Source organism: Lipotes vexillifer, unplaced genomic scaffold, assembly GCF_000442215.2.
Source record: "Lipotes vexillifer unplaced genomic scaffold, Lipotes_vexillifer_v1.1 scaffold138, whole genome shotgun sequence".
Lineage (NCBI taxonomy): Eukaryota > Metazoa > Chordata > Mammalia > Artiodactyla > Lipotidae > Lipotes > Lipotes vexillifer.
In genome coordinates, this window is record NW_006797971.1 from 2,040,525 (window position 1) to 2,062,550 (window position 22,026).

The 22,026-nt window shown below is 36.8% G+C and overlaps 1 protein-coding gene across 1 annotated transcript in view; it reads right to left on the reverse strand.

Moving 5' to 3' along the window:
- Positions 1-1,982: 1,982 nt before the first annotated feature.
- The window catches only part of LOC103081924 (synaptotagmin-like protein 3), a 33,355-nt gene continuing 13,311 nt past the window's right edge, over positions 1,983-22,026 (reverse strand). Inside the window, 1 exon segment of the mRNA XM_082931481.1 lies at positions 1,983-2,858. Coding sequence (XP_082787607.1) covers positions 1,983-2,858 — 876 coding nt within the window.

Consider the following 22,026-nt stretch of genomic DNA (forward strand, 5'->3'; position numbering starts at 1 on the left):
TATTTTGGAGATTAATCCTTTGTCTGTTGTTTCATTTGCAAATATTTTCTCCCATTCTGAGGGTTGTCTTTTTGTCTTGTTTATGATAGCATCGACATATATACACTACCGAATGTAAAATAGTTAGCTAGTGGGAAGCAGCAGCACAGCACAGGGAGATCAGCACGGTGCTTTGTGACCACCTAGAGGGGTGGGATAGGGAGGGTGGGAGGGAGACGCAAGAGGGAGGGGATATGGGGATGTATGTATGCATATGGCTGATTCACATTGTTATTGTATTATACCAGTATTGCGTAGCAACTATAACACAGTATTGTGAAGCAATTATACTCCAATAAAGATCTATTAAAAAAAAGATAAAATAATATAATGCATACAGATATCTGGTAAATCTAAGTGTTCAATTAATTAAGCTAGTATCTATTTGAAATACTTAAGGTCTATCATGTGGCAGGTACTACACTGGGAGATAGTGGTGAGTAAGACAGACAGAGTGACTTAGCCTCACCAACTCTCCTCATTTGTCCAGGATTTTCCCAGTTTTAGCAAAGAAAGTCCTGCATCCCAGAAATCCCTCAGCCACAGACAAACAAGGACAGAGCATTCAACCTAAAAGACTATATCTAGATGCCATCAAGGATATGACCACAGCATGAAACTGTAGTTTCAAAGGGTTGTCAAAAAGGGAAAGCTGAATTGAAGTGAGCCTGAGAATTACAGGATTCTCAAGGAGCTGGCAGGAGAATAAAGAACTGGATTATGAACAGGGTGTGCTAGAGAAATTAGGAGAGTAAAGAGCTGACAGAGCCAAACAAGAGTCCTTGAAACTCCAACCTGTCCTTGAGGAAACTTTCTATAGTTTGTGACCAACCTATAGACATCCAATTCAGAAAGAAGGTATAAAGGAAGCCAGGCATGTGGGTAGGTAACCACAACACTTGAGGAGGAGACAAAACATAGAATATTTTGCAAGAAAGTCTCAGTGGACAAAGCCTGACTGGAGCACAAACTTGAAGCATCATATACTCTTGGATAATATCTCCGTGGTGCCTCCATCTAGTAGTGATAGAAACTAAAGCTCCGAACGTCACCCTCAGCCTCGTGTTCCTGAGCCACTGCTCCAGATGTAAGCTCCTCTGTGTTTTTTCTTCCTTTCCTGGACTTTTATTCTGATACTGCTCCAAGCTTTCTGCCTCCAGTACTCCCTACTTTGCCTGCCCTCCCAACCAAACCTTCTTACAGCCTCCGGAACCCACAATTTTTATTGGGAACTCCCATCAGATTCTATCTACTAAGTCTGGAAAGAATTTTTTCCAGTGCTTCTAGCAGCATTAATATTCCTCAAAAGATATTTTGGAAAGTGTTACTCTAGCCTCACCTCCTACCTGCAGTAGCCTTTACCCACTGTATATGGAACTTCTGGAAGCCATCACACTCTTCACACCCTCTTATCTTTGCATGTGTTCTTTTCTCTTCCAGAAATGTTCTGCTTTCACTCTTTCTCCTAGCTAATTTATACGGCACCTTCAAGACTAAGTTCAAATACACTGCTTAGGCCCCTCCATCTGGTTTATAGTCCCTTCCCCATACCTCCAGGGCACCCAGTTCATTCCACTTAGTAGTCAGTTTCCCAAGGAAAGAGCTCCTCTTATTTACCTCTGTTACTTCAGGGATTACTACAGTACCTGATTTTTTTTTTTTTTTAACTGTTGAACATTTATTGAAATCGGGTCATTTTCCACATCTCTCAAAGCACAGATAACCAACCTGAGACCTAACTAACGTAACATCGATAATGGTTCCGTCTAAATACACACAGAGGAATGCGGAAGAACGTCTCAGCGTCAGGACGGCTGTAGACGGGGAGAGCTCACACTCCCCAGGGCCCTTCGCCACCCTCCACCCCCGTGCCCGCACGCCCAGCCCCGCAGCCGACCATCAGGCCCCGGCACCTGAAAACCCGCTGCGCCCAGAGCCTCCGGTCAGTGCAGGGTGAGGGTCATGTCTGTCCACAGGTTGGGGCTGGAAAGCACTTTCTGCCATTGGAGCTTTGATTGTGAGCACGAGTCTGCGTCGCCCGCTGGCTCTTCCTTGGAACCAAGCCTGGTGCCTCCCAGCAAGCGGTCGTTCCCACCGAAGGTGGCCTGGTCCCAAACGGTTAATTCTAGGATGGATTGCCTCAGCTGAGAAGGGGTGACCCCTTTGAAAACGAAGGAGTGCTCCCACTGGGGACAGGCTTGCTTCTTCAGGACGGGGGACTTCAGTCTCAACCTCTGCTGGTCTGGCAGAGTGAGACAGCCCTTAACAAATGAGTTTAAGGTACCATCTGAGGGCACAGGTAAATTCTTGGCTCCCAGCACTACCAAACAGAGCTGACCGTTATGTGATGGCTGATCTCCCGTCCCTTCCTGAGCCTCCTGGAGCTTTCTGGTCCCTGCAGGGAGGACCAGTTTGGCCTGGACTACAAGTTCTCCGTTATTCATGGGAACGCTGTCTTCGTCTTTCTCTGCCTTGGCCTGGAGCGGATACCAATGGGCAGACTGGGTCGTGTGGTCCTCAAAGTCCCACGTGGCCAGAGGGATGATCACTTCTCCAAGAAACACCCTCCGGGCGAGCGTGCCCAGGTGCCACACAGACACCCGCAGCTGCCAGGTCGCCAGCTGGGTAGGCTCCACCTGGTACTTCAAGGTCTCCTGAAAGGTCGGCTCCACCTTATTCTTTTGGACTCCAGTCTTGCGTTTTCCCTGGGAGGATCTGTCAGGCAGCAGATAGGTCTTTACTTATGGATTGCACTTTTTCTCCTTTTCCTCCCCATAGGCAAGGTTCTTACAGGCCTTGATGCATATGCTAGATTTTTGCTAATTGTTGAATAAATAAGATGTTGAAGACAATGGAGAATAAATCATTGAACCAAAATTTAATGGGGGAATTTGGACGAGCAGTATACCAACTGCCTCTCTGCAAAATTAGTAAGAAGAAACAAAGTTGACTTTCTGGAGCTCTCTTAGAACAGGAAAATGAACTGCATGACTTCTGGGGTCTTCTTCTTGTCTTTGGAGTCTGTAAAGTTCTGGGAGAATAATACATATCTCTATGAGTTTGATCTAGCCCTTTCAAATGGATTTATTATTCTTTATTTAAATTATGTATGACTTACACTTCCAGCTGAATATCAATAGGAGAAACCAGTCTGATCTTAGATTTCTTAACATCTCCAAGTTAGAATCTCATTCAAATTCAACGAGATTAAAAGACCTTAGATAAAAATTATTAGAGATTTCTCCCCACTCTTTTAGCTGTCACTTGTATGATCTTTTTCACATCTATTTTGACTTTCTAAATCCTCTTGTAGAGATTTTAAATTATCCTTTCTTGACTTGTTTAGTGAAAACATTTGAATGTTCAGAGGAAATCTGTTGCATTTATAACCATCTTTTTTTCCCTTTTAGATTTTTTTCTCTTGCTCTTTTATAACTTCTTTTTTTCTCTAATCTACTCTGCCAGGGATTTTGACAGCTGAAATATGTGATTAGTGCCATTTTATATCTCAATGTATGTATTTAAATCACTCACAGTGGTTCTAGTTGAAGTTTTGAACTGTCAAAATATTTTAGTCTTAAATGAAAGCTACCCACACGTGCTTTTTACAAAAGCAATTCTTGCACAAAAAGGTTTATAGCATCTCTCTTTTTGAGTAATTCTGGATAGGTGACCTAAAGCATCTAAAAACGACAGGTTTCATTTCACTTTCTGTATTTTGGCCTTAGATATACACAGTAAAATTTTTCATGCACACCAGTACTTAAGATTCAATAAAGGAGTTAACTTTCTTCCCCCTGGAAATCGTTGTCTGCTATCTTTTCTTCCACCACTTCCTGCTCACTCTTCAACACACTCAAGTGTGGCTTACAATCCATCACCTCATGAGAACATTATCTTAAGTTCTTTTTAACATTTGTGACATTCCTCAGCATTGTATGAGAAGTAAGGGAAAATTAATCAGTTCAAATTCTGATATAGATAAAAAAAAATAGAATTTTGGAAATTTTGAACTGTCTCTAATTTAAAAAAATATATCCATATAATAATGTCTTCAACTCTATAAAGGTAGCTTGTTACTCTTTTAAAGGAGAAATGTTACCAGAATACTAGCAAAGCCAGAAATTTCTAAGTCAAATGTGTTACAGAAACAGTATATTTTAAAATGTATTGCTCTAGAAATAATTTAGTTTTAGATTTATGCATGTAAATTTAATATTTGAAGAGTTAACACATTTTAAAAGTTTTGATGTGAATATTAAGAAAATAGTCTCTTAAAACTAAACGCTCAGAACATCATGAATTCCTTGAAGAATAGTCTATGCTTCATGTTTCTTTATCTATCGTGACTATCATGCAGCTATAGGCACAATGTTAGTATGTAAAAAGCACTCCAAATTGAACTTGAAGTAGAGAATTGAGGCAAATGGCTAAAAAAAATCAATGAAAGGTAGATTTTGATTTCTCACTTCAGAGTCCACCTGTTGGCCTTACCAATCACTGTTCCAGGGGGAGATTTTATTTAAGAGAATAGAAATACCTTACATGGCAAATCTACCACATGACTTTCCTCAGTTAAGCAACAAAGAGAGTTTGTTCTACAGAGGTCAGACTAGTTTCTCTGTGGTCTAGTATTAAAGTACGTTGGAGAGAGACAACACAGAAACTCTTTCGGCCAGGCTTGAGATGCCAGGGTCATTACCTTTAACCTTTCTTTCTTAGATGGTTCCAAATTGCTGGAGAAAAATAACACAGTGGGGCACATTTATGGTTTCCCAACCCATCAAGGCCCTTAGGACTGCCTGACTAGCTTTCCTACTCTCCACAATGATCATTTCAAGTCTTCTGCTTTCTCCTTAAATTTTGATCCTTCCCTATCCTCTGGAATTTCAACGGATGACACTCTCTCTGATTTTGCTAATAAATTAGAAACATGATAAGGAAGTTCTCACAACTCTCATCACCAAATACACAGACCTACTCACACAGACACCTGGATTCACCTCTTTTCCTACTTTGAAAATGGAGAAAATATCCCTCCTCCTAAAAAGAGCCTTACCTGCCGCCTTCTTATAATTCCACGGCTAGAAGTTATCTTCCCTGGCCTCTCTGCTATCTTTCTCTTAGACCCTACCCTTTAATATTTAAACATGCTTTAATCATTCCCTTAAAAATTAAGAAAGATAAAGTGTCCTTGGACCCTACATTCTCCTAACCTATTCTGTCTCTTTTCTCCCCTAACTCTTGTAAAGAGCTCTCTGCCTTTAGTATCTCTACTCTCTATTGACTCTTCACCCATTTCAGTATGGCTTCTATTATACCACCAATGAAAACACATTTTAATAATGCAAATAATCTTTGTGACTCAAAGAAAGTTTTAATTCTTCATTTTACAGGACTTTCTAAGAGCATTTCACATAATTGGCCTGTCTCTCCTTTTTAAAATACTTTCTTCCTTGGGTTCTGTGACAACAGATCCTCCAGGGTTTCCTTCTACTTTGCTGTGACTGGCCATCTCAGTTCCCTTTGATAGTTCATTCTCCTCTACCCAGCCTGCTGAGATACTGACTGATGTACATTATTTACAACAATAGGAACAAAACAAATGGACTGGGAACTGGACTTTCCCAAGATTAGATTTGGTACTACAGAATGACATGACACAGACATGTCATCTTTACAGAAAATATTCTGCAGGTGAGTCTAAGGAGAGTCTTAATTCCAGTCATTTTGGGCAACTGAAAAGACAATAGATTATATGCGAACAGGAGGGCAAATAAAGCCTAAACAACTCATATACAAATTAATCTCTGCCACTTATACTATTGCCCACACACATTCCCACATAGGCTTAGTGCAAATAGCTGACTCAAATGTGATAAAAAAGTGAATTATAATAATTTTAAAAGGATACAGCACAGACAAAATCATTTAAAAATACTTTTTAAGAAGAAATGAACAGAAAAAGAAAAAGGCAGACCAAAAACAATAACTAGAAAAAATATTGCCACCAAGCAGATAAAAATGTAGGCCAAGCATATTGCCATAAATTCAATATAACCAAGTAAAGTAGTCAAAGAGCTCAAAGAAGAATTACAAAAACTCAGAAAAAAACATAGTGAAACAACAGAGTGAGATGAAACATAATCTTTCAGAGCTCAGGAAAGAAGTAAAAAGAATCACAAAAAATCAAATCCATCAGAGAAGTAATGAAAAGAAAACAAGCTGGCTAAAACACAGTAGGAGTTATAGAGAAGAGATTTGGGGAGAAGAATTTTAGAACTGGAAATGATGGAAATGATAATTGGGAAAAGAAGGAGATAGAAGTGTGTAAGACTGATTCCCTCAAATTTCATATACAGAATATAAAATATATTACTGAAACAGAAAATTATATAAGTAGTATAAGTTTATTTAAAGGAGGTAAACAATAGATAACCTAAGAAAAATGATGTAATCCATGGAAATCATTTCATAGAGAGAGGGGGCTAAAAAGATAGAAATATATACTAATTTCTTACTGTTCATTCTGGGAAGTAAAATGATATAGGTCATTAGATCATGAACTCAGAAAAGAGATAAATGTAGATAAAATAAAATATTTTGGGTTTGAACTCAGCTGTTCCCATGGACACAACAAATATACAGCTACATATGGAAAGATTTTCCTCTGAAAAGGACCTGAAAAGTAGATGAACAGTGTGTCTACAACAAAGGATAAGAGGCACATGGAGACAGGTAGGAGAAACAGAGATACAGTCTCACCCTGGACGATACCCCAGGAGCAGTGACCTACAATCAAGAGATACACCAAAAGTATAAAGCTTTCCCTCAAGGAGTGAAGAAATTGAGCCCCACATCAGGCACCCTGACCCTTGAATCCAGCACCAGAAGACAAGCACCCAAAATATCCAGTTTTGAAAATCAATGTGGATTAAGTCCAGGAGAACCATAGCATTGTAGGGAATGGAGACTCCTCTCTTAAAGGGCTCATGAATTGTTCCATTTGCACTGATATCCAGCACAAAAGCAACAGTTTGAAAATGCCTAGAACATAAGAAAAGGAAGTCTACTTATAGATTTAAAGCTGCTGCTGGAGAAGCAGGAAACTGCTGGGACTTTTGCCAGGGATGGAAGCACTGGTGGGTGCCATTTTTGTAATCTCATCCTAAGTAGCTCATGACAGAACTGGCAAGTGCCATTTTTGGTGCCCTCTCTCTAACCTGCTAGCACCAGTGCATGTGCTCTGCCCACCCCATGCCACAACCCAGCTGGGTGAGTGCCCCAAACCCATATTCACCCCACGTAGCAGCCACACCACAACTAGGCCAGGCAAGCACTCTGTGCCTCACCCACCCTACACAGAAGCTGCAGCCCTGCTATAGCTGGCAGGTACACACAGCCCATACAAGGGACACCTCTTCAGTGCCTGACTCTGGTGGCCAAGAGAGACTTCACTTCCAGGCCCCACAGATAATATCCTACATAAGGACACTCCTTCAAGACTGAGAGAGGTAGCCTGTTTCACCTAATGCATATAAATAGAGAGTTAGGAAAAATGAGGAGACAGACAAATCCCAAACTAAAGAACAAGACAACCCCCCAGAAAAAGACCTTAATGAAATGGAGATAAGCAACCTACTTGATAAAGAGTTCAAAGTAATGGTCATAAAGTTGCTCACTGAACTCAGGTGAAGAATGGATGAACACAGTGAGCTTCAACATAGAGATAGAAAATATAATAAAATATAGAACAGAAGTTATAACTGAAGTGAAAAATACACTTTAGGAATTCAACAGCAGACAGGATGAAGTAAAAGAACAAATCAGCAAGCTAGAAGACAGAGCAATGAAAATCACCCAGACAGAGCCACAAAATGTAAAAAGAATTTTAAAAAGTGAAGATACTGTACGGGAACTCTGGGACGATATCAAGCAGAATAACATTCATATTATTAGATTCCCAGAAGGACAAGAGAGAGAGAAAGGGACAGAAAAATTATTTGAGGAAATAATGGCTGAAAACTTCCCTAATCTGGAGACGGAAACAGACATCCAGGCTCAGAAAGCCCAGAGAGTTCTAAAAGATGAACCTAAAGAGAAACACAACAAGACACATTATAATTAAAATGGTAAAAGTTAGGGGTAAAGAGAGAATGATAAAAGCAGCAAAAAAAAAAAAACCCAACTATTATGTACAAGGGAAACCCCATAAGACAATCACCAGATTTTTCAGCAGAAACTTTACAGATCAGAAAGTGTAACATGATATATCCAAGGTGCTACAAGGAAAAAATTTCCAGCGAAGAATTCTCTACCCAGCAAGGTTGTCATTCAGAATTGAAAGAGATTATGAGGTTTCCAGATAAGCAAAAGCTAAAAGAGTTCATCACCAATAAACCATCCTTACAAGAAAAGTTTAAAGGATTTTTCTAAGCTAAAAAGAAAAGGCACTAATTAATAATAAGAAAACATAAGAAAGAAAAAGCCTCACTGGAAAGGCAAATATATAGTAAAGGTAGTAGATCAATCACTTATAAAGCAAGTATAAAGGTTAAAAGACAAAGCTAGTAAAGTAATCATTTTAAATATAAATGATCTAACTATACCAATGAAATGACAGAGATTTTCAGAGTGGCTATAAAAACAAAACTGAAATATATGTTGTCTACAAGAAACCCACTTTAAATATAAAGACTTAGGTTAAAAATAAAGATAGCTCATGATAATACTAACTGTTTAAGAAGCTGAAGCAGTATATTAATTTCAAACAAAGCAGATTTAAGAACAAGGAAAACTATCAGGGATGAAGCAGAGGAAACACAACTGATTTAAAATTCTATATCCACAGAAAAACCTGCATGTGAATGTTTATAGCACCAAACGTTTATAATCACTAAAGACTCGAAGCAACCAAGATGTCTTTCAATAGGCCAATGAATAAACAAGCTGTGGTATGCCCATAAAATGGATATTCAGCAATAAATGAAATGAAGTATCTGTATTAGGTTCCTTGGATCACATAAAAAAAATACCACAGATTAGGGGGCTTAAACAACAGAAGTTTATTTTCTCCCAGTTCTGGAGGCTAGAAGTCCAAGATCAAGGTGTCAGCAGATCTGGTTTCTCCTAAGGCCTCTCTCCCTGGCTTGCAGATGGCCACTTTCTTGCTATGTCCCCAAATCCCTGGTACCACTCTGTTTCTCCAAATTTCCTCTTCTTATAAGAATATCAGTCAGATTGGATTAGAACCTATGCCAAATGCCTTATTTTAAGTTAACCACCTCTTTAAAGGACCTATCTCCAATTAGAGTCACATTCTGAGGTACTAGAAGTTAAGACTTCAACATATAGATTTTCAGGAGACACAACTTAACCCATAAGAGTGTGAAACCATGAAAAGACCTGAACCCATATTTATGTAAATAAGTGATTAACTACATTCATAAATTCTGGAGAAGAGACAACTCATTGCAGAAGAATATCAAATAGTTTATATAAATATTCTGCTCTCAAAGCAATGCGGGATGACTCCTCACTCCTTAAATATGGGCTGCACATAGTGACTTTCTTCCAAAAAGTACAGCATAGAATGGGGGAAATAAAGAGTAATTTTACAATGGAGAAGACTGACAAGCATTACCTCAGTCAGGGAACCAATATTAACATCAACAGTCATACCTAATACTGATAGTACGTACCCATCATACGATGTAATGAAAATGACACTTCACCTCTGTAGTATCTTTTCCCCAAAACACATAACTTCACTCTAATCATGAGGAAAATTTCAGATAAATCCCAACTGAAGAACTTTCAGTATTTGACCAGTGCTCCTCAAAACTGTCAAGGTCATCAAAAACAAGGGAAGTCTGGGAAAATCTCACAGCCAAGAAAAACCTAAGGAGACAAAGTAAATGTAACGTGGTATCCTGGATGGGACTGTAAAAGATAAACAGAAGCCTCAATTAAACAGAGCTGAGAGACCAGAAGGGGGAGCGCTCAAGCTCTGTGACAGCAGTCCAACAACAGGAAGAAATACTCCTCTTCTTTCCCGGCAACACTCAGCTAATGAAAAGCCATGGATTCTTTACTTACTATAGCCCTCTAAATTTCCTTTTCTGCTTGGACTTGTGTGTGGCTTGCCGTGGTTGCAGACCCTGTATTACAATTCTATGCTGATTCTAAATAAACCCTTCTTTGCAGGAGGAATAGCTGGCAGTTTATTTGTTTTAGGTCAACAGGATCCTGGAACAGGAAAAGAATATTATGTAAAAACTAAGGAACTGCATAAAGTATGGACTTTAGTTGATAATAATATGTCACTATTGGTTCATTAATGAAATAGACCATACTAATATAAGATGATAACAATAGGGGAAACTGAGTATAAGTTATATGTCAAATTCCTGTACAACCTTTGCTATTTTTCTATAACTCTAAAAGTGTTCTGAAAGAAAAGGTTGACTTACCAAAAAAAAACAAAAAATAAAAAAACCCAAAACAACAACAACAACAAAAACAGGAGTGGACACATAAAAACCAAACCTAACTGTTGGCTACATAAAATAAATGCATGTGCATTTAAATAAATGTAACTTTGAAGACTGAAAACAAAATTACTAACAAAGACTTACCTGGCACATGCAAATTTAAAATCAGTAAATAAATAAAAATAAGAAAATCAAAATTTGGCCATAATCATAATAGCTAACCAAGCTGAATACAAAGACAAAAGTAATAAAATAAGGTAGGGCATTTTTAATGATAATATGCCATATCAATATAATATGCCATATACAAAATATGATATACAATATGCAATAAAGATCATCCCACCCTGAATATTTTTGTACTAAATAGAGCATTAAAATTCAAAGCATAAAATCTATAAGGAAAATAAGTGAAATACACAAAAATAAATTTGCCTATCTCTAGCCATGATATATCAAGTGAAAAATATAAAAAAAAAAATCAGGCACTATACATACCTTGTTTGTATATACTCTTGGAAATTCAATTATATTCACCATATGTAAAGACACAAAAAAACGTCCATTAAATTTAAAAAGTACAAATATAGCAAACAATGTGATTTTTTTCAAGATGCAATAAGTCTAGGAATTAATAACAAAACTCAAAAACAGTTAAAATCCAAATACTTGGAAATGTAGGGCTTTTTTATTAGAGAATTATTTGATTTAAAAATCAGGACTCAAATTGCAGATTTGTTAGGAAATAACTAAAGTTAAAACAATTGCAATAAGAACCTATGGGATTCAGATAAAATGGTGGCTTAGAGTAGTATTCTTAGCATTGGAGACATATTAATTATAGAGAAAGAATAAAAATAAATTAATAGATCAATCAGCAAATGATGTTACAAACAAAATATAACAAAATAACCTAAGAAAATTGGAGGAAGTAATTAGTCAAGGGAATAGCAGAAATCAATGACAGGAAAAAAGGAATATTTAAAACTATGAATAAATCTGGGTAGGTTAATTGTGAATGGGAGGAAGAAAAAATGATACAACACATTAACTATTAGTTAATCTAATGAAGAAACAAAGGATGGGGGAAAGCACAAATACACAAAAGAATAGTAATGGGGATCCAGCCACATATAAATTTTAAAACATGGAGGTATATTGCTTAACTCTCAACAAATTTATTCTAAGCCTAAATTAAATGAATAACTTTTCTAGGAAAATATAAAGTTCCAAGAATAACCCAAAAAGAGATAGAAAACCTAAATAGAACAATTATTTTAGATTAAATGATGCTCAAAAGTCAACCCCCCCTCCACAAAAAGGTGCCAGTGCTGACAGCTTCACATTGGATTGATATCATGCCTTTAATTTTTAAGTTCTTAGTATATCAGAGATATTAAACCAGACTAAGATAAAACCGAAACAAACACCACAGTCTAATTTCATTTATTAATATGGGTATAAAAAGTCTAAATACAATAAGAGGTAACTGATATTTTTCTTAACATGATTATGCTTAATGGAAAAAGCCTAGAAGCATCTCCTTAAGATCAGAAACACAAATACATCAGCTATCACGATTATTATTTATAATTCTTTTGGAGAAATAACTAGAAGAAAGAGGAGTGAAAAAAAGTGAAAAGTGAACAGAAAGAGGAAAAATAATTATTTGCAGATGAAAACTTATAAAACTCAAGCAACTGAAAATAACTATAAATAATGAAAAACTTCAGTTAAGATGGCTTGATACAAAATCAATATGTGAAAATAATAGCCTCAATATATACAAATAAAAGTCCATTAGAGGATATAATGGAAGAGAACATGTTCTTTATGGAGGTGATCATGAAAAAAAAATAACATAACTAGGAACAACCTTAAGAAAAGTAAAAGATCCTTATGCAGAAAACCTTAAAGTGTTACTTCAAGGTTTAGAAAAGACCCAAAGAAGCCTAGGATAAATGGAAAAGCAGTCCCTATTCTTGGATGTCAAAGCTTAATGAATTAATTTATAAATTTAAGATGACCTCATTAAATAAAAAAAGACAAGCAGTACACTGGAGAAAGGACAGTTTTTTCAAAGAGCAAGGCTGGGAAAGCAATAAACCCTACCTCCTACTTCATACTCTATGCAAAAATAAATTTTAGATGGATTGTAAATGTAAATGTGAAAGAAAGAAATATAAAGTTCCTAAATTTAAGGCAAACACATCATGACATTTAGTTAGAAAATAAAAATTCTGAAATGGTGTACAAAATGTCTGATCAAAAATAAATAACGATGTTAAAAAAAAAAGTAAAACATTGTTAAATTTAATAGTTTGAACCTAAGATTTATCAAAATATTTCATTAAATTCTGAAAAAAGCAAACCACAGAATGGGAGAAATTTGTAATACAACACAAACACATACATTCAACTATAGTCACCAAAAGTCTCAAATCTAGAATATATAAAGTGCTCCTGTAAATCAGTAAGACAAAGGAAGATGACCCAATAGAGAATAGAGAAAAGATTTGAACAAGCAGTTACAATAAATGGTGTCCTAATGACCAAACATGAAGAGCTGTTCAGCTTCATTCGTCATCACTGAAATGCAAATTTAAACCATATTACAACGTCACCACACATCTACCAGGAGAGCTAAAATACAAAATAAATAAATAAATTTAAAAACATACAAGTGTTGATGAGGGTGTGGAGAGAATAAACCATTTACTGTTGGCGGGAGTGTAACAGTTTCAACAGCTTTGAAAAATTGCTTGACAGTATCTACAGGAGCTGACAATGTATGCACACGCTCTGACTCAGCAGTTCTCCTTTCAGATAAAAGCCAAACATAACTCATATCCACCAAAAGATATGAACAAGGATGTTCACAGCAGTATAATTCAGAATAGCCAATAAAACAACTATTTCAATAACAATCCAAACACCCATTAATAGTAGAATGGATAAAAAAGAAATAGTATATTCACACCACAGACTATGATTTAACAATGAGAATGAACAACGTACAGCTACACAAAACAATGTGGATGAGTATTATTACCATATTTTTAGCCAAAGAAGCCAGACACAAAAGAATATATGTATACAATTCTGTTTCTGTAAAGTCAAAAGCAGGCATAATGAATCTATGGTGTTATGAGCAGGGTAATGGTTACACTTGTGAGGCGGTAGACCGGAAGTGACGTCTGGGGAGCTGGTTATATTTTGTCTCTTGGTTTGGGTGACGATTACATGCGTATGTTCACTTTGTGAAAATTTGTTAATCTGTATATGTATGATATGCGCACTTCTCTCTATATATATTATACTTCAAAAACAAAGTTACTAAAGCAAACTTTTAGAACAAGATATGGTAAACTTTATATAGAAAAACTAACATCAAGAATTAGCTGGGGGCTTCGCTGGTGGCGCAGTGGTTGAGAGTCAGCCTGCCGATGCAGGGGACATGGGTTCGTGCCCCGGTCCGGGAGGATCCCACGTGCCGCGAAGCGGCTGGGCCCGTGAGCCGTGGCCACTGAACCTGTGCGTCTGGAGCCTGTGCCCCGCAACGGGAGAGGCCACAACAGTGAGAGGCCCGCGTACCACAAAAAAAAAAAAAGAATTAGCTGGGAGATTATAATAGTTGAAGTATAACAAGAAGAGACAAGTCTTTTATTAAATCATATTTCAAAGTTACAATAATTAAAAGCATAAAAGGGTCAAGTAGTCATTGTCTGCTTTCTTCTGCAGATCTGTTATTGCTTTTGTCTACCCTGCTCTGGAGAAGAGAAATGACTATCCTGGGGGACGGTTGTGGCCAGATGACATACTTTTTCATCATATGTACCATGTGCACAAACTATGCATCCTAAAAGTAAATTGATCATGGTATTTTGTTTAAATCAACATTTTCCCATTGCTCCTGGGATATAATCTAAAATTCTATTGTTGCCCAGCCTGATCTTCCTCTCAACTGGCTTGATGAGGCTGTCAACAGCTTGAGAATAATTATCAAACTCTTATTTCCAAGGCAACCCTCTCTATCAAAAAGACTCAAGGACCCAGGTTATAGAAAGCAAACTGTCTACACTGGCTGACTTGACTGGTGAGAAAGATCAGTCTCCTCGCTACCCCAAGAAAAGACCAAAAGTTTGGGAGAGGGAGTATCTGTATATACTGATCATGTGCTTTATTGTCATCAACTAAGAGTGGACTCAGTGGATAACTGATTCTGTCACCTAATTACTGACAGAAAGTACGGCTTCATAACACCTACTTGAAAGCTTTAAAATCAATAGGCAGACTAGCAAAGTTTAACTGGCTTATAGTTAAGAAGTTTATATTATAGGTCAATTCATTTAGTTACCTAGGGGTATATATTTCTAACCAGTTTATCTTGGAGATATACCAGAAATTGTCTTTGATTAATATTAAGCATTCTATTGTTGTCTTATCGATATTTTTATGGCTACTGTGAACAACTGGGAACACCTGCTTTGGCTTTTCTTTTTTCTCAGAATAAAACGGTTATGATCATGTTATACAGTTATCTGTCATAGAATTTGAGGAACTTGAATGCCCCTTTATTCATTTGTTGAAATAGACTTGACAGAAAAAATGCTTTGAGATCATATGGCTTGTCAAATATTCTATCCAAATTCAGATAACAAGTAGAAGTGAGTCGCAGTCCTGACCTTAAGGAAATTTCTGATTTCCAGGGTTTGCCAGAGAAGATATGGTCAAATCATCCAATGTTCTATATTTTTTAATTGTTTAACAGGAAATAAAACTCAAAGAGGATGTCAATTACCCATTTTTCTAGACATTCCAAATCCTATAACCTGTTTCCCACTGCTCTTAGAATAAAACCCACATGTCTTACCACAGATTACTATGCCTTCTAATCCCATCTCCACCCATTCACTATAGTCCAGCCACACCAGTTTCCTTGTTATCTCTCCACCTCACCAGAACTGTTTCTTTCTCTGAAACCTAAAAATTGTTGTTCTCTAATAACTTTCTTCCTAATCTTGTCATGACTGTTTCCTTCCCATCATTTAAATGTGCTTCAATTATTGTTCTTCAGAGAGGCTTCCTCATCCTCCTAGTTATTCTCCATTACATAATCCTGTTGTATAATTTTCATGACACTTACCGCTATTTGAAACAAGTTTAGTGATTTGTTTGTTTTATCGGCTATTTTCAAACAGTACATCATCTCTGAGACCTTATCCATCTCAGAGTGCAGAGTCCAGCACATAGCAAATGCTCAGTATTTTGAGTATTTCCTAACAATAAATAAAGCTAGATTATCAGACTAATGACCGACATTGAGAGTAATGACCTACAAGTAGCCATAAAATCTAATGTTTATATCATATTCAAGTTTGAGGATTTAATCCACTATACCCTACAGTATTCCTCTAAAGGATTTATAGGAGTTATTTATCTTACATATTTATATACAGGAGCAACTAGCAACTTGTGTGCTCTGATCTGGGATCATATATCTCTTGTACCCTATCTTGTTTCTATCCCTTGCTGCCAAGAAACACAGGACCAAATCTGAGACCCATCTCCAAAAGCCAGCCTGAAATTTATGGTGCATATTTGGAGTCCTGAGCTCAGCCCTAGAATCACTGCATGGTGTCATTTTTTTCCATCTCTATTTTATTTTATTTTGTTTTATTTTTTAATTTATTTTATCATGTTGTCCTGCATGCATTTCTGTAAGTTGTCTCAAATTCTATTTGGAATGAGACAAGTTAAAAAAAAGAGAGAACTATATAAAATATGTGTGTCCATTCAGTGTCTGTAGGCAGCCTCGTTCAGGATGTCCTCCTCTGTAAATTTCTCAAGTGCTTACCCTTCTCAGAATTAAGGTGGCTCTGGTTCATTGGTTACAGTCAGGTCCATTGGTTACAGTCAAGTCCACTGGTTACAATTCAGCATTTAATCAAATACTCTCTTATAGTATGTTCTAGTTGTTTCATAATATAGATTCTATAAGATTTTAAATCCTTACCTATTTACGTATGTTCTCCATAGCACTTATAATAGTACTTGCCACATAATAGGTATTCAATAGACCTTTATTAAAATAGTAAATGAGCAAATGAGTAAATCAGTCCCATGGCTCAATGAAGGGATAAAATTGTTTTTAAAGCCTCTAAAAAAAAAATCAAAATCAGTCCAATCTTTCTAATACTCTGTAATCCTACCAATCAAAACAATGGGAAATTAAGAGATTTTTTTTGTCTATAGGTTTCCTACAAGAACAAAGAAAGCATTGATGATGTTCAACTATATAAATAATAAGAAACAGTCTATGCCATGCTTTCAGGATACAGTATTTTACTAGACACAGATGTGTCAACACTGCAGTGCTTTTGTATTGATTCTAAAGTGCTTTTTGGATGAACTTTGGAAGCCATTTGCTGAGTGTGGGATTTTGTATGCTTGGGGTTGTCAATAAATATGTTTTGCTGTAATTAATAACTGTATGTTCTTGCACCTGTGGGGAAGATGAAGCATCTTTCTAATTTCACATTCAGCAATAAACATGAACAACTGTCTGCAGGATTCCTCTTTTGATTCCAGCTGCCAACAGCTTGGAATGCTTCGAGTCCAGCTAACTCTACATCCCCCCTCATTAGCTGGTGCCCCCATTTATTTTTCTGCATAAATGGGTAGAAAAGTCATTTTGTTTAGCTCATTTGGATCTGTTGAGAAAGATACCAGCAAATCAACACCTGTCACTTTTCAGTAATTCCTAAGAGGAACTAGGGCTTTGTAGCAGATTTGCCTTGGCAGGAAATGAAATGCTGAGGATTGCAATAAATGACTGGATTTTATGAAACTGCCATCTCCTCCCTCAAAGTGGAGAATGAACATCAGCCTATTATGGACATAATTAATCCAAATCACTTATAAGGTAATAAAACTTAATTATGTATTCTTAAAAGCTAAGGACCTACCAATTGGTGTTAAGCTTTTTCTTGATTGTAGCTAGTGAGTTAAATTTTTGAGGCTATTTTTCCAACAGTTAATTTTTTTTTAAAATCTTTATTGGAGTATAATTGCTTTACAATGATGTGTTATTCCTGCTTTATAACAAAGTGAATCAGTTATACATATACATATGTTCCCATATCTCTTCCCTCTTGTGTCTCCCTCCCTCCCACCCTCCCTATCCCACCCCTCTAAGTGGTCACAAAGCACCGAGCTGGTCTCCCTGTGCTACGCGGCCGCTTCCCACTAGCTATCTATTTTACGTTTGGTAGTGTATATATGTCCATGCCACTATCTCACTTTGTCACAGCTTACCCTTCCCCCTTCCCATATCCTCAAGTCCATTCTCTAGTAGGTCTCTCTCTTTATTCCTGTCTTACCCCTAGGTTCTTCATGACATTTTTTTTCTTAAATTCCATATATATGTGTTAGCATATGGTATTTGTCTTTCTCTTTCTGAATTACTTCACTCTGTATAACAGACTCTAGGTCCATCCACCTCATTACAAATAGCTCAATTTCATTTCTTTTTACAACTGAGTAATATTCCATTGTATATATGTGCCACATCTTCTTTATCCATTCATCTGTCTATGGACACTTAGGGTGCTTCCATGTCCTGGCTATTGTAAATAGAGCTGCAATGAACATTTTGGTACATGACTCTTTTTGAGTTATGGTTTTCTCAGGGTATATTCCCAGTAGTGGGATTGCTGGGTCATATGGTAGTTCTATCTGTAGTTTTATAAGGAACCTCCATACTGTTCTTCATAGTGGCTGTACCAATTCACATTCCCACCAGCAGTGCAAGAGTGTTCCCTTTCCTCCACACCCTCTCCAGCATTTATTGTTTCTAGATTTTTTGATGATGGCCACTGTGACTGGTGTGAGATGATATCACATTGTAGTTTTGATTTGCATTTCTCTAATGATTAATGATGTTGAGCATTCTTTCATGTGTTTGTTGGAAGTCTGCATATATTCTTTGGAGAAATGTCTATTTAGGTATTCTGCCCATTTTTGGATTGGGTTGTTTGTTTTTTTGTTATGCAGCTGCATGAGCTGCTTATAAATTTTGGAGGTTAAACCTTTGTCAGTTGCTTCATTTGAAAATATTTTCTCCCATTCTGAGGGTTGTCTTTTCATCTTGTTTATGGCTTCGTTTGCTCTGCAAAAGCTTTGAAGTTTCATTAGGTTCCATTTGTTTATTTTTATTTCCATTTCTGTAGGACGTGGGTCAAAAAGGATCTTGCTGTGATTTATGTCATAGAGTGTTCTGCCTATGTTTTCCTCTAAGATTTTGATAGTTTCTGGCCTTACATTTAGGTCTTTAATCCACTTTGAGCTTATTTTTGTGTATGGTGTTAGGGAGTGATCTAATCTCATACTTTTACATGTACTTGTCCAGTATTCCCATCACCACTTATTGAAGAGGCTGTCCTTTCTCCAGTGTACTTTCCGGCCTCCTTTATCAAAGATAAGGTGACCATATGTGCGTGGGTTTATCTCTGGGGTTTCTATCCTGTTCGACTGATCTGTATTTCTGTTTTTGTGCCAGCACCATACTGTCTTGATTACTGTAGCTTTGTAGTATAGTCTGAAGTCAGGGAGCCTGATTCCTCCAGCTCCGTTTTTCGTTCTCAAGACTGCTTTGGCTATTCAGGGTCTTTTGTGTTTCAATACAAATTGTGAAAATTTTTGTTCTAGTTCTGTGAAAAATGCCAGTGGTAGTTTGATAGGGATTGCATTGAATCTGTAGATTGCTTTGGGTAGTAGAGTCATTTTCACAATGTTGATTCTTCCAATCCAAGAACATGGTATATCTCTCCATCTATTTGTATCATCTTTAATTTCTTTCATCAGTGTCTTATAATTTTCTGCATACAGGTCTTTTGTCTCCTTAGGTAGGTTTATTCCTAGATATTTTATTCTTTTTGTTGCAATGGTAAATGGGAGTGTTTTCTTGATTTCACTTTCAGATTTTTCATCATTATTGTATAGGAATGCAAGAGGTTTCTGTGCATTAGTTTTATATCCTGCTACTTTACCAAATTCATTGATTAGCTCTAGTAGTTTTCTGGTAGCATCTTTAGGATTCTCTATGTATAGTATCATGTCATCTGCAAAGTGACAGCTTTACTTCTTCTTTCCTGATTTGGATTCCTCTTATTTCCTTTTCTTCTCTGATTGCTGTGGCTAAAACTTCCAAAACTATGTTGAATAAGAGTGATGAGAGTGGGCAACCTTGTCTTGTTCCTGATCTTAGTGGAAATGCTTTCAGTTTTTCACCATTGAGGACAATGTTGGCTGTGGGTTTGTCATATATGTCTTTATTATGTTGAGGTAAGTTCCCTCTATGCCTACTTTCTGGAGGGTTTTTATCGTAAATGGGTGTTGAATTCTGTCAAAAGCTTCCTTTGCATCTATTGAGATGATCATATGGTTTTTCTCCTTCAATTTGTTAATATGGTGTATCACGTGGTTTGATTTGCATATATTGATGCATTCCTGGAATAAATCCCACTTGATCATGGTGTATGATCCTATTAATGTGCTGTTGGATTCTGTTTGCTAGTATTTTGTTGAGGATTTTTGCATCTAGGTTCATCAGTGATATTGGCCTGTAGTTTTCTTTCTTTGTGACATCCTTGTCTGGTTTTGGTATCATGGTGATGGTGGCCTCGTAGAATGAGTTTGGGAGTGTTCCTCCCTCTGATATATTTTGGAAGAGTTTGAGAAGGATAGATATTAGCTCTTCTCTAAATGTTTGATAGAATTCGCCTGTGAAGCCATCTGGTCCTGGGCTTTTGTTTGTTGGATGATTTTTAATCAGTTTCAATTTCAGTGCTTGTGATTGGTCTGTTCGTATTTTCTATTTCTTCCTGAATCAGTCTTGGCAGGTTGCGCATTTCTAAGAATTTGTCCATTTCTTCCAGGTTGTCCATTTTATTGGCATAGAGTTGCTTGTAGTAATCTCTCATGATCCTTTGTATTTCTGCAGTGTCAGTTGTTACTTCTCCTTTTTCATTTCTAATTCTATTGATTTGAGTCTTCTCCCTTTTTTTCTTGATGAGTCTGGCTAATGGTTTATCAATTTTGTTTATCTTCTCAAAGAACCAGCTTTTAGCTATCGTTTTCTTCATTTCTTTTTCATTTATTTCTGATCTGATCTTTATGATTTCTTTCCTTCTGCTAACTTTGGGGTTTTCGTGTTCTTCTTTCTCTAATTGCTTTAGGTGCAAGGTTAGGTTGTTTATTCGAGATGTTTCTTGTTTCTTAAGGTAGGACTGTATTTCTATAAACTTCCCTCGTAGAACTGCTTTTGCTGCATCCCATAGGTTTTGGGTCATCGGGTCTCCATTGTCATTTGTTTCTAGGTACTTTTTGATTTCCTCTTTGATTTCTTCAGTGATCACTTCGTTATTAAGTAGTGTATTGTTTAGCCTCCATGTGTTTCTATTTTTTACAGATCTTTTCCTGTAATTGATATCTAGTCTCATTGCATTGTGGTTGGAAAAGATACTTGATACAATTTCAATTTTCTTAAATTTACCAAGGTTTGATTTGTGACCAAAGATATGATCTATCCTAGAGAATGTTCCACGAGCGCTTGAGAAAAATGTGTATTCTGCTGTTTTTGGTTGGAATGTCCTATAAATATCAATTAAGTCCATCTTGTTTAATGTATCATTTAAAGCTTGTGTTTCCTTATTTATTTTCATTTTGGATGATCTGTCCATTGGTGAAAGTGGGGTGTTGAAGTCCCCTACTATGAATGTGTTACTGTCGATTTCCCCTTTTATGGCTGTTAGTTTTTGCCTTATGTATTGAGGTGCTCCTATGTTGGGTGCATAAATATTTACAATTGTTATATCTTCTTCTTGGATCGATCCCTTAATCATTATGTAGTGTCCTTCTTTGTCTCTTCTGATAGTCCTTATTTTAAAGTCTATTTTGTCTGATATGAGAATTGCTACTCCAGCTTTCTTTTGGTTTCCATTTGCATGGAATATCTTTTTCCATCCCCTTACTTTCAGTCTGTATGTGTCTCTAGGTCTGAAGTGGGTCTCTTGTAGACAGCATATATATGGGTCTTGTTTTTGTATCCATTCAGCCAATCTGTGTCTTTTGGTGGGAGCATTTAGTCCATTTACATTTAAGGTAATTATCGATATGTATGTTCCTATTCCCATTTTCTAAATTGTTTTGGGTTCGTTATTATAGGACTTTTCCTTCTCTTGTGTTTTTGTCTAGAGAAGTTCCTTTAGCATTTGTTGTAAAGCTGGTTTGGTGGTGCTGAACTCTCTCAGCTTTTGCTTGTCTGTAAAGGTTTTAATTTCTCCATCAAATCTGAATGAGATCCTTGCTGGGTAGAGTAATCTTGGTTGCAGGTTTTTCTCCTTCATCACTTTCAATATGTCCTGCCACTCCCTTCTGGCTTGCAGAGTTTCTGCTGAAAGATCAGCTGTTAACCTTATGGGGATTCCCTTGT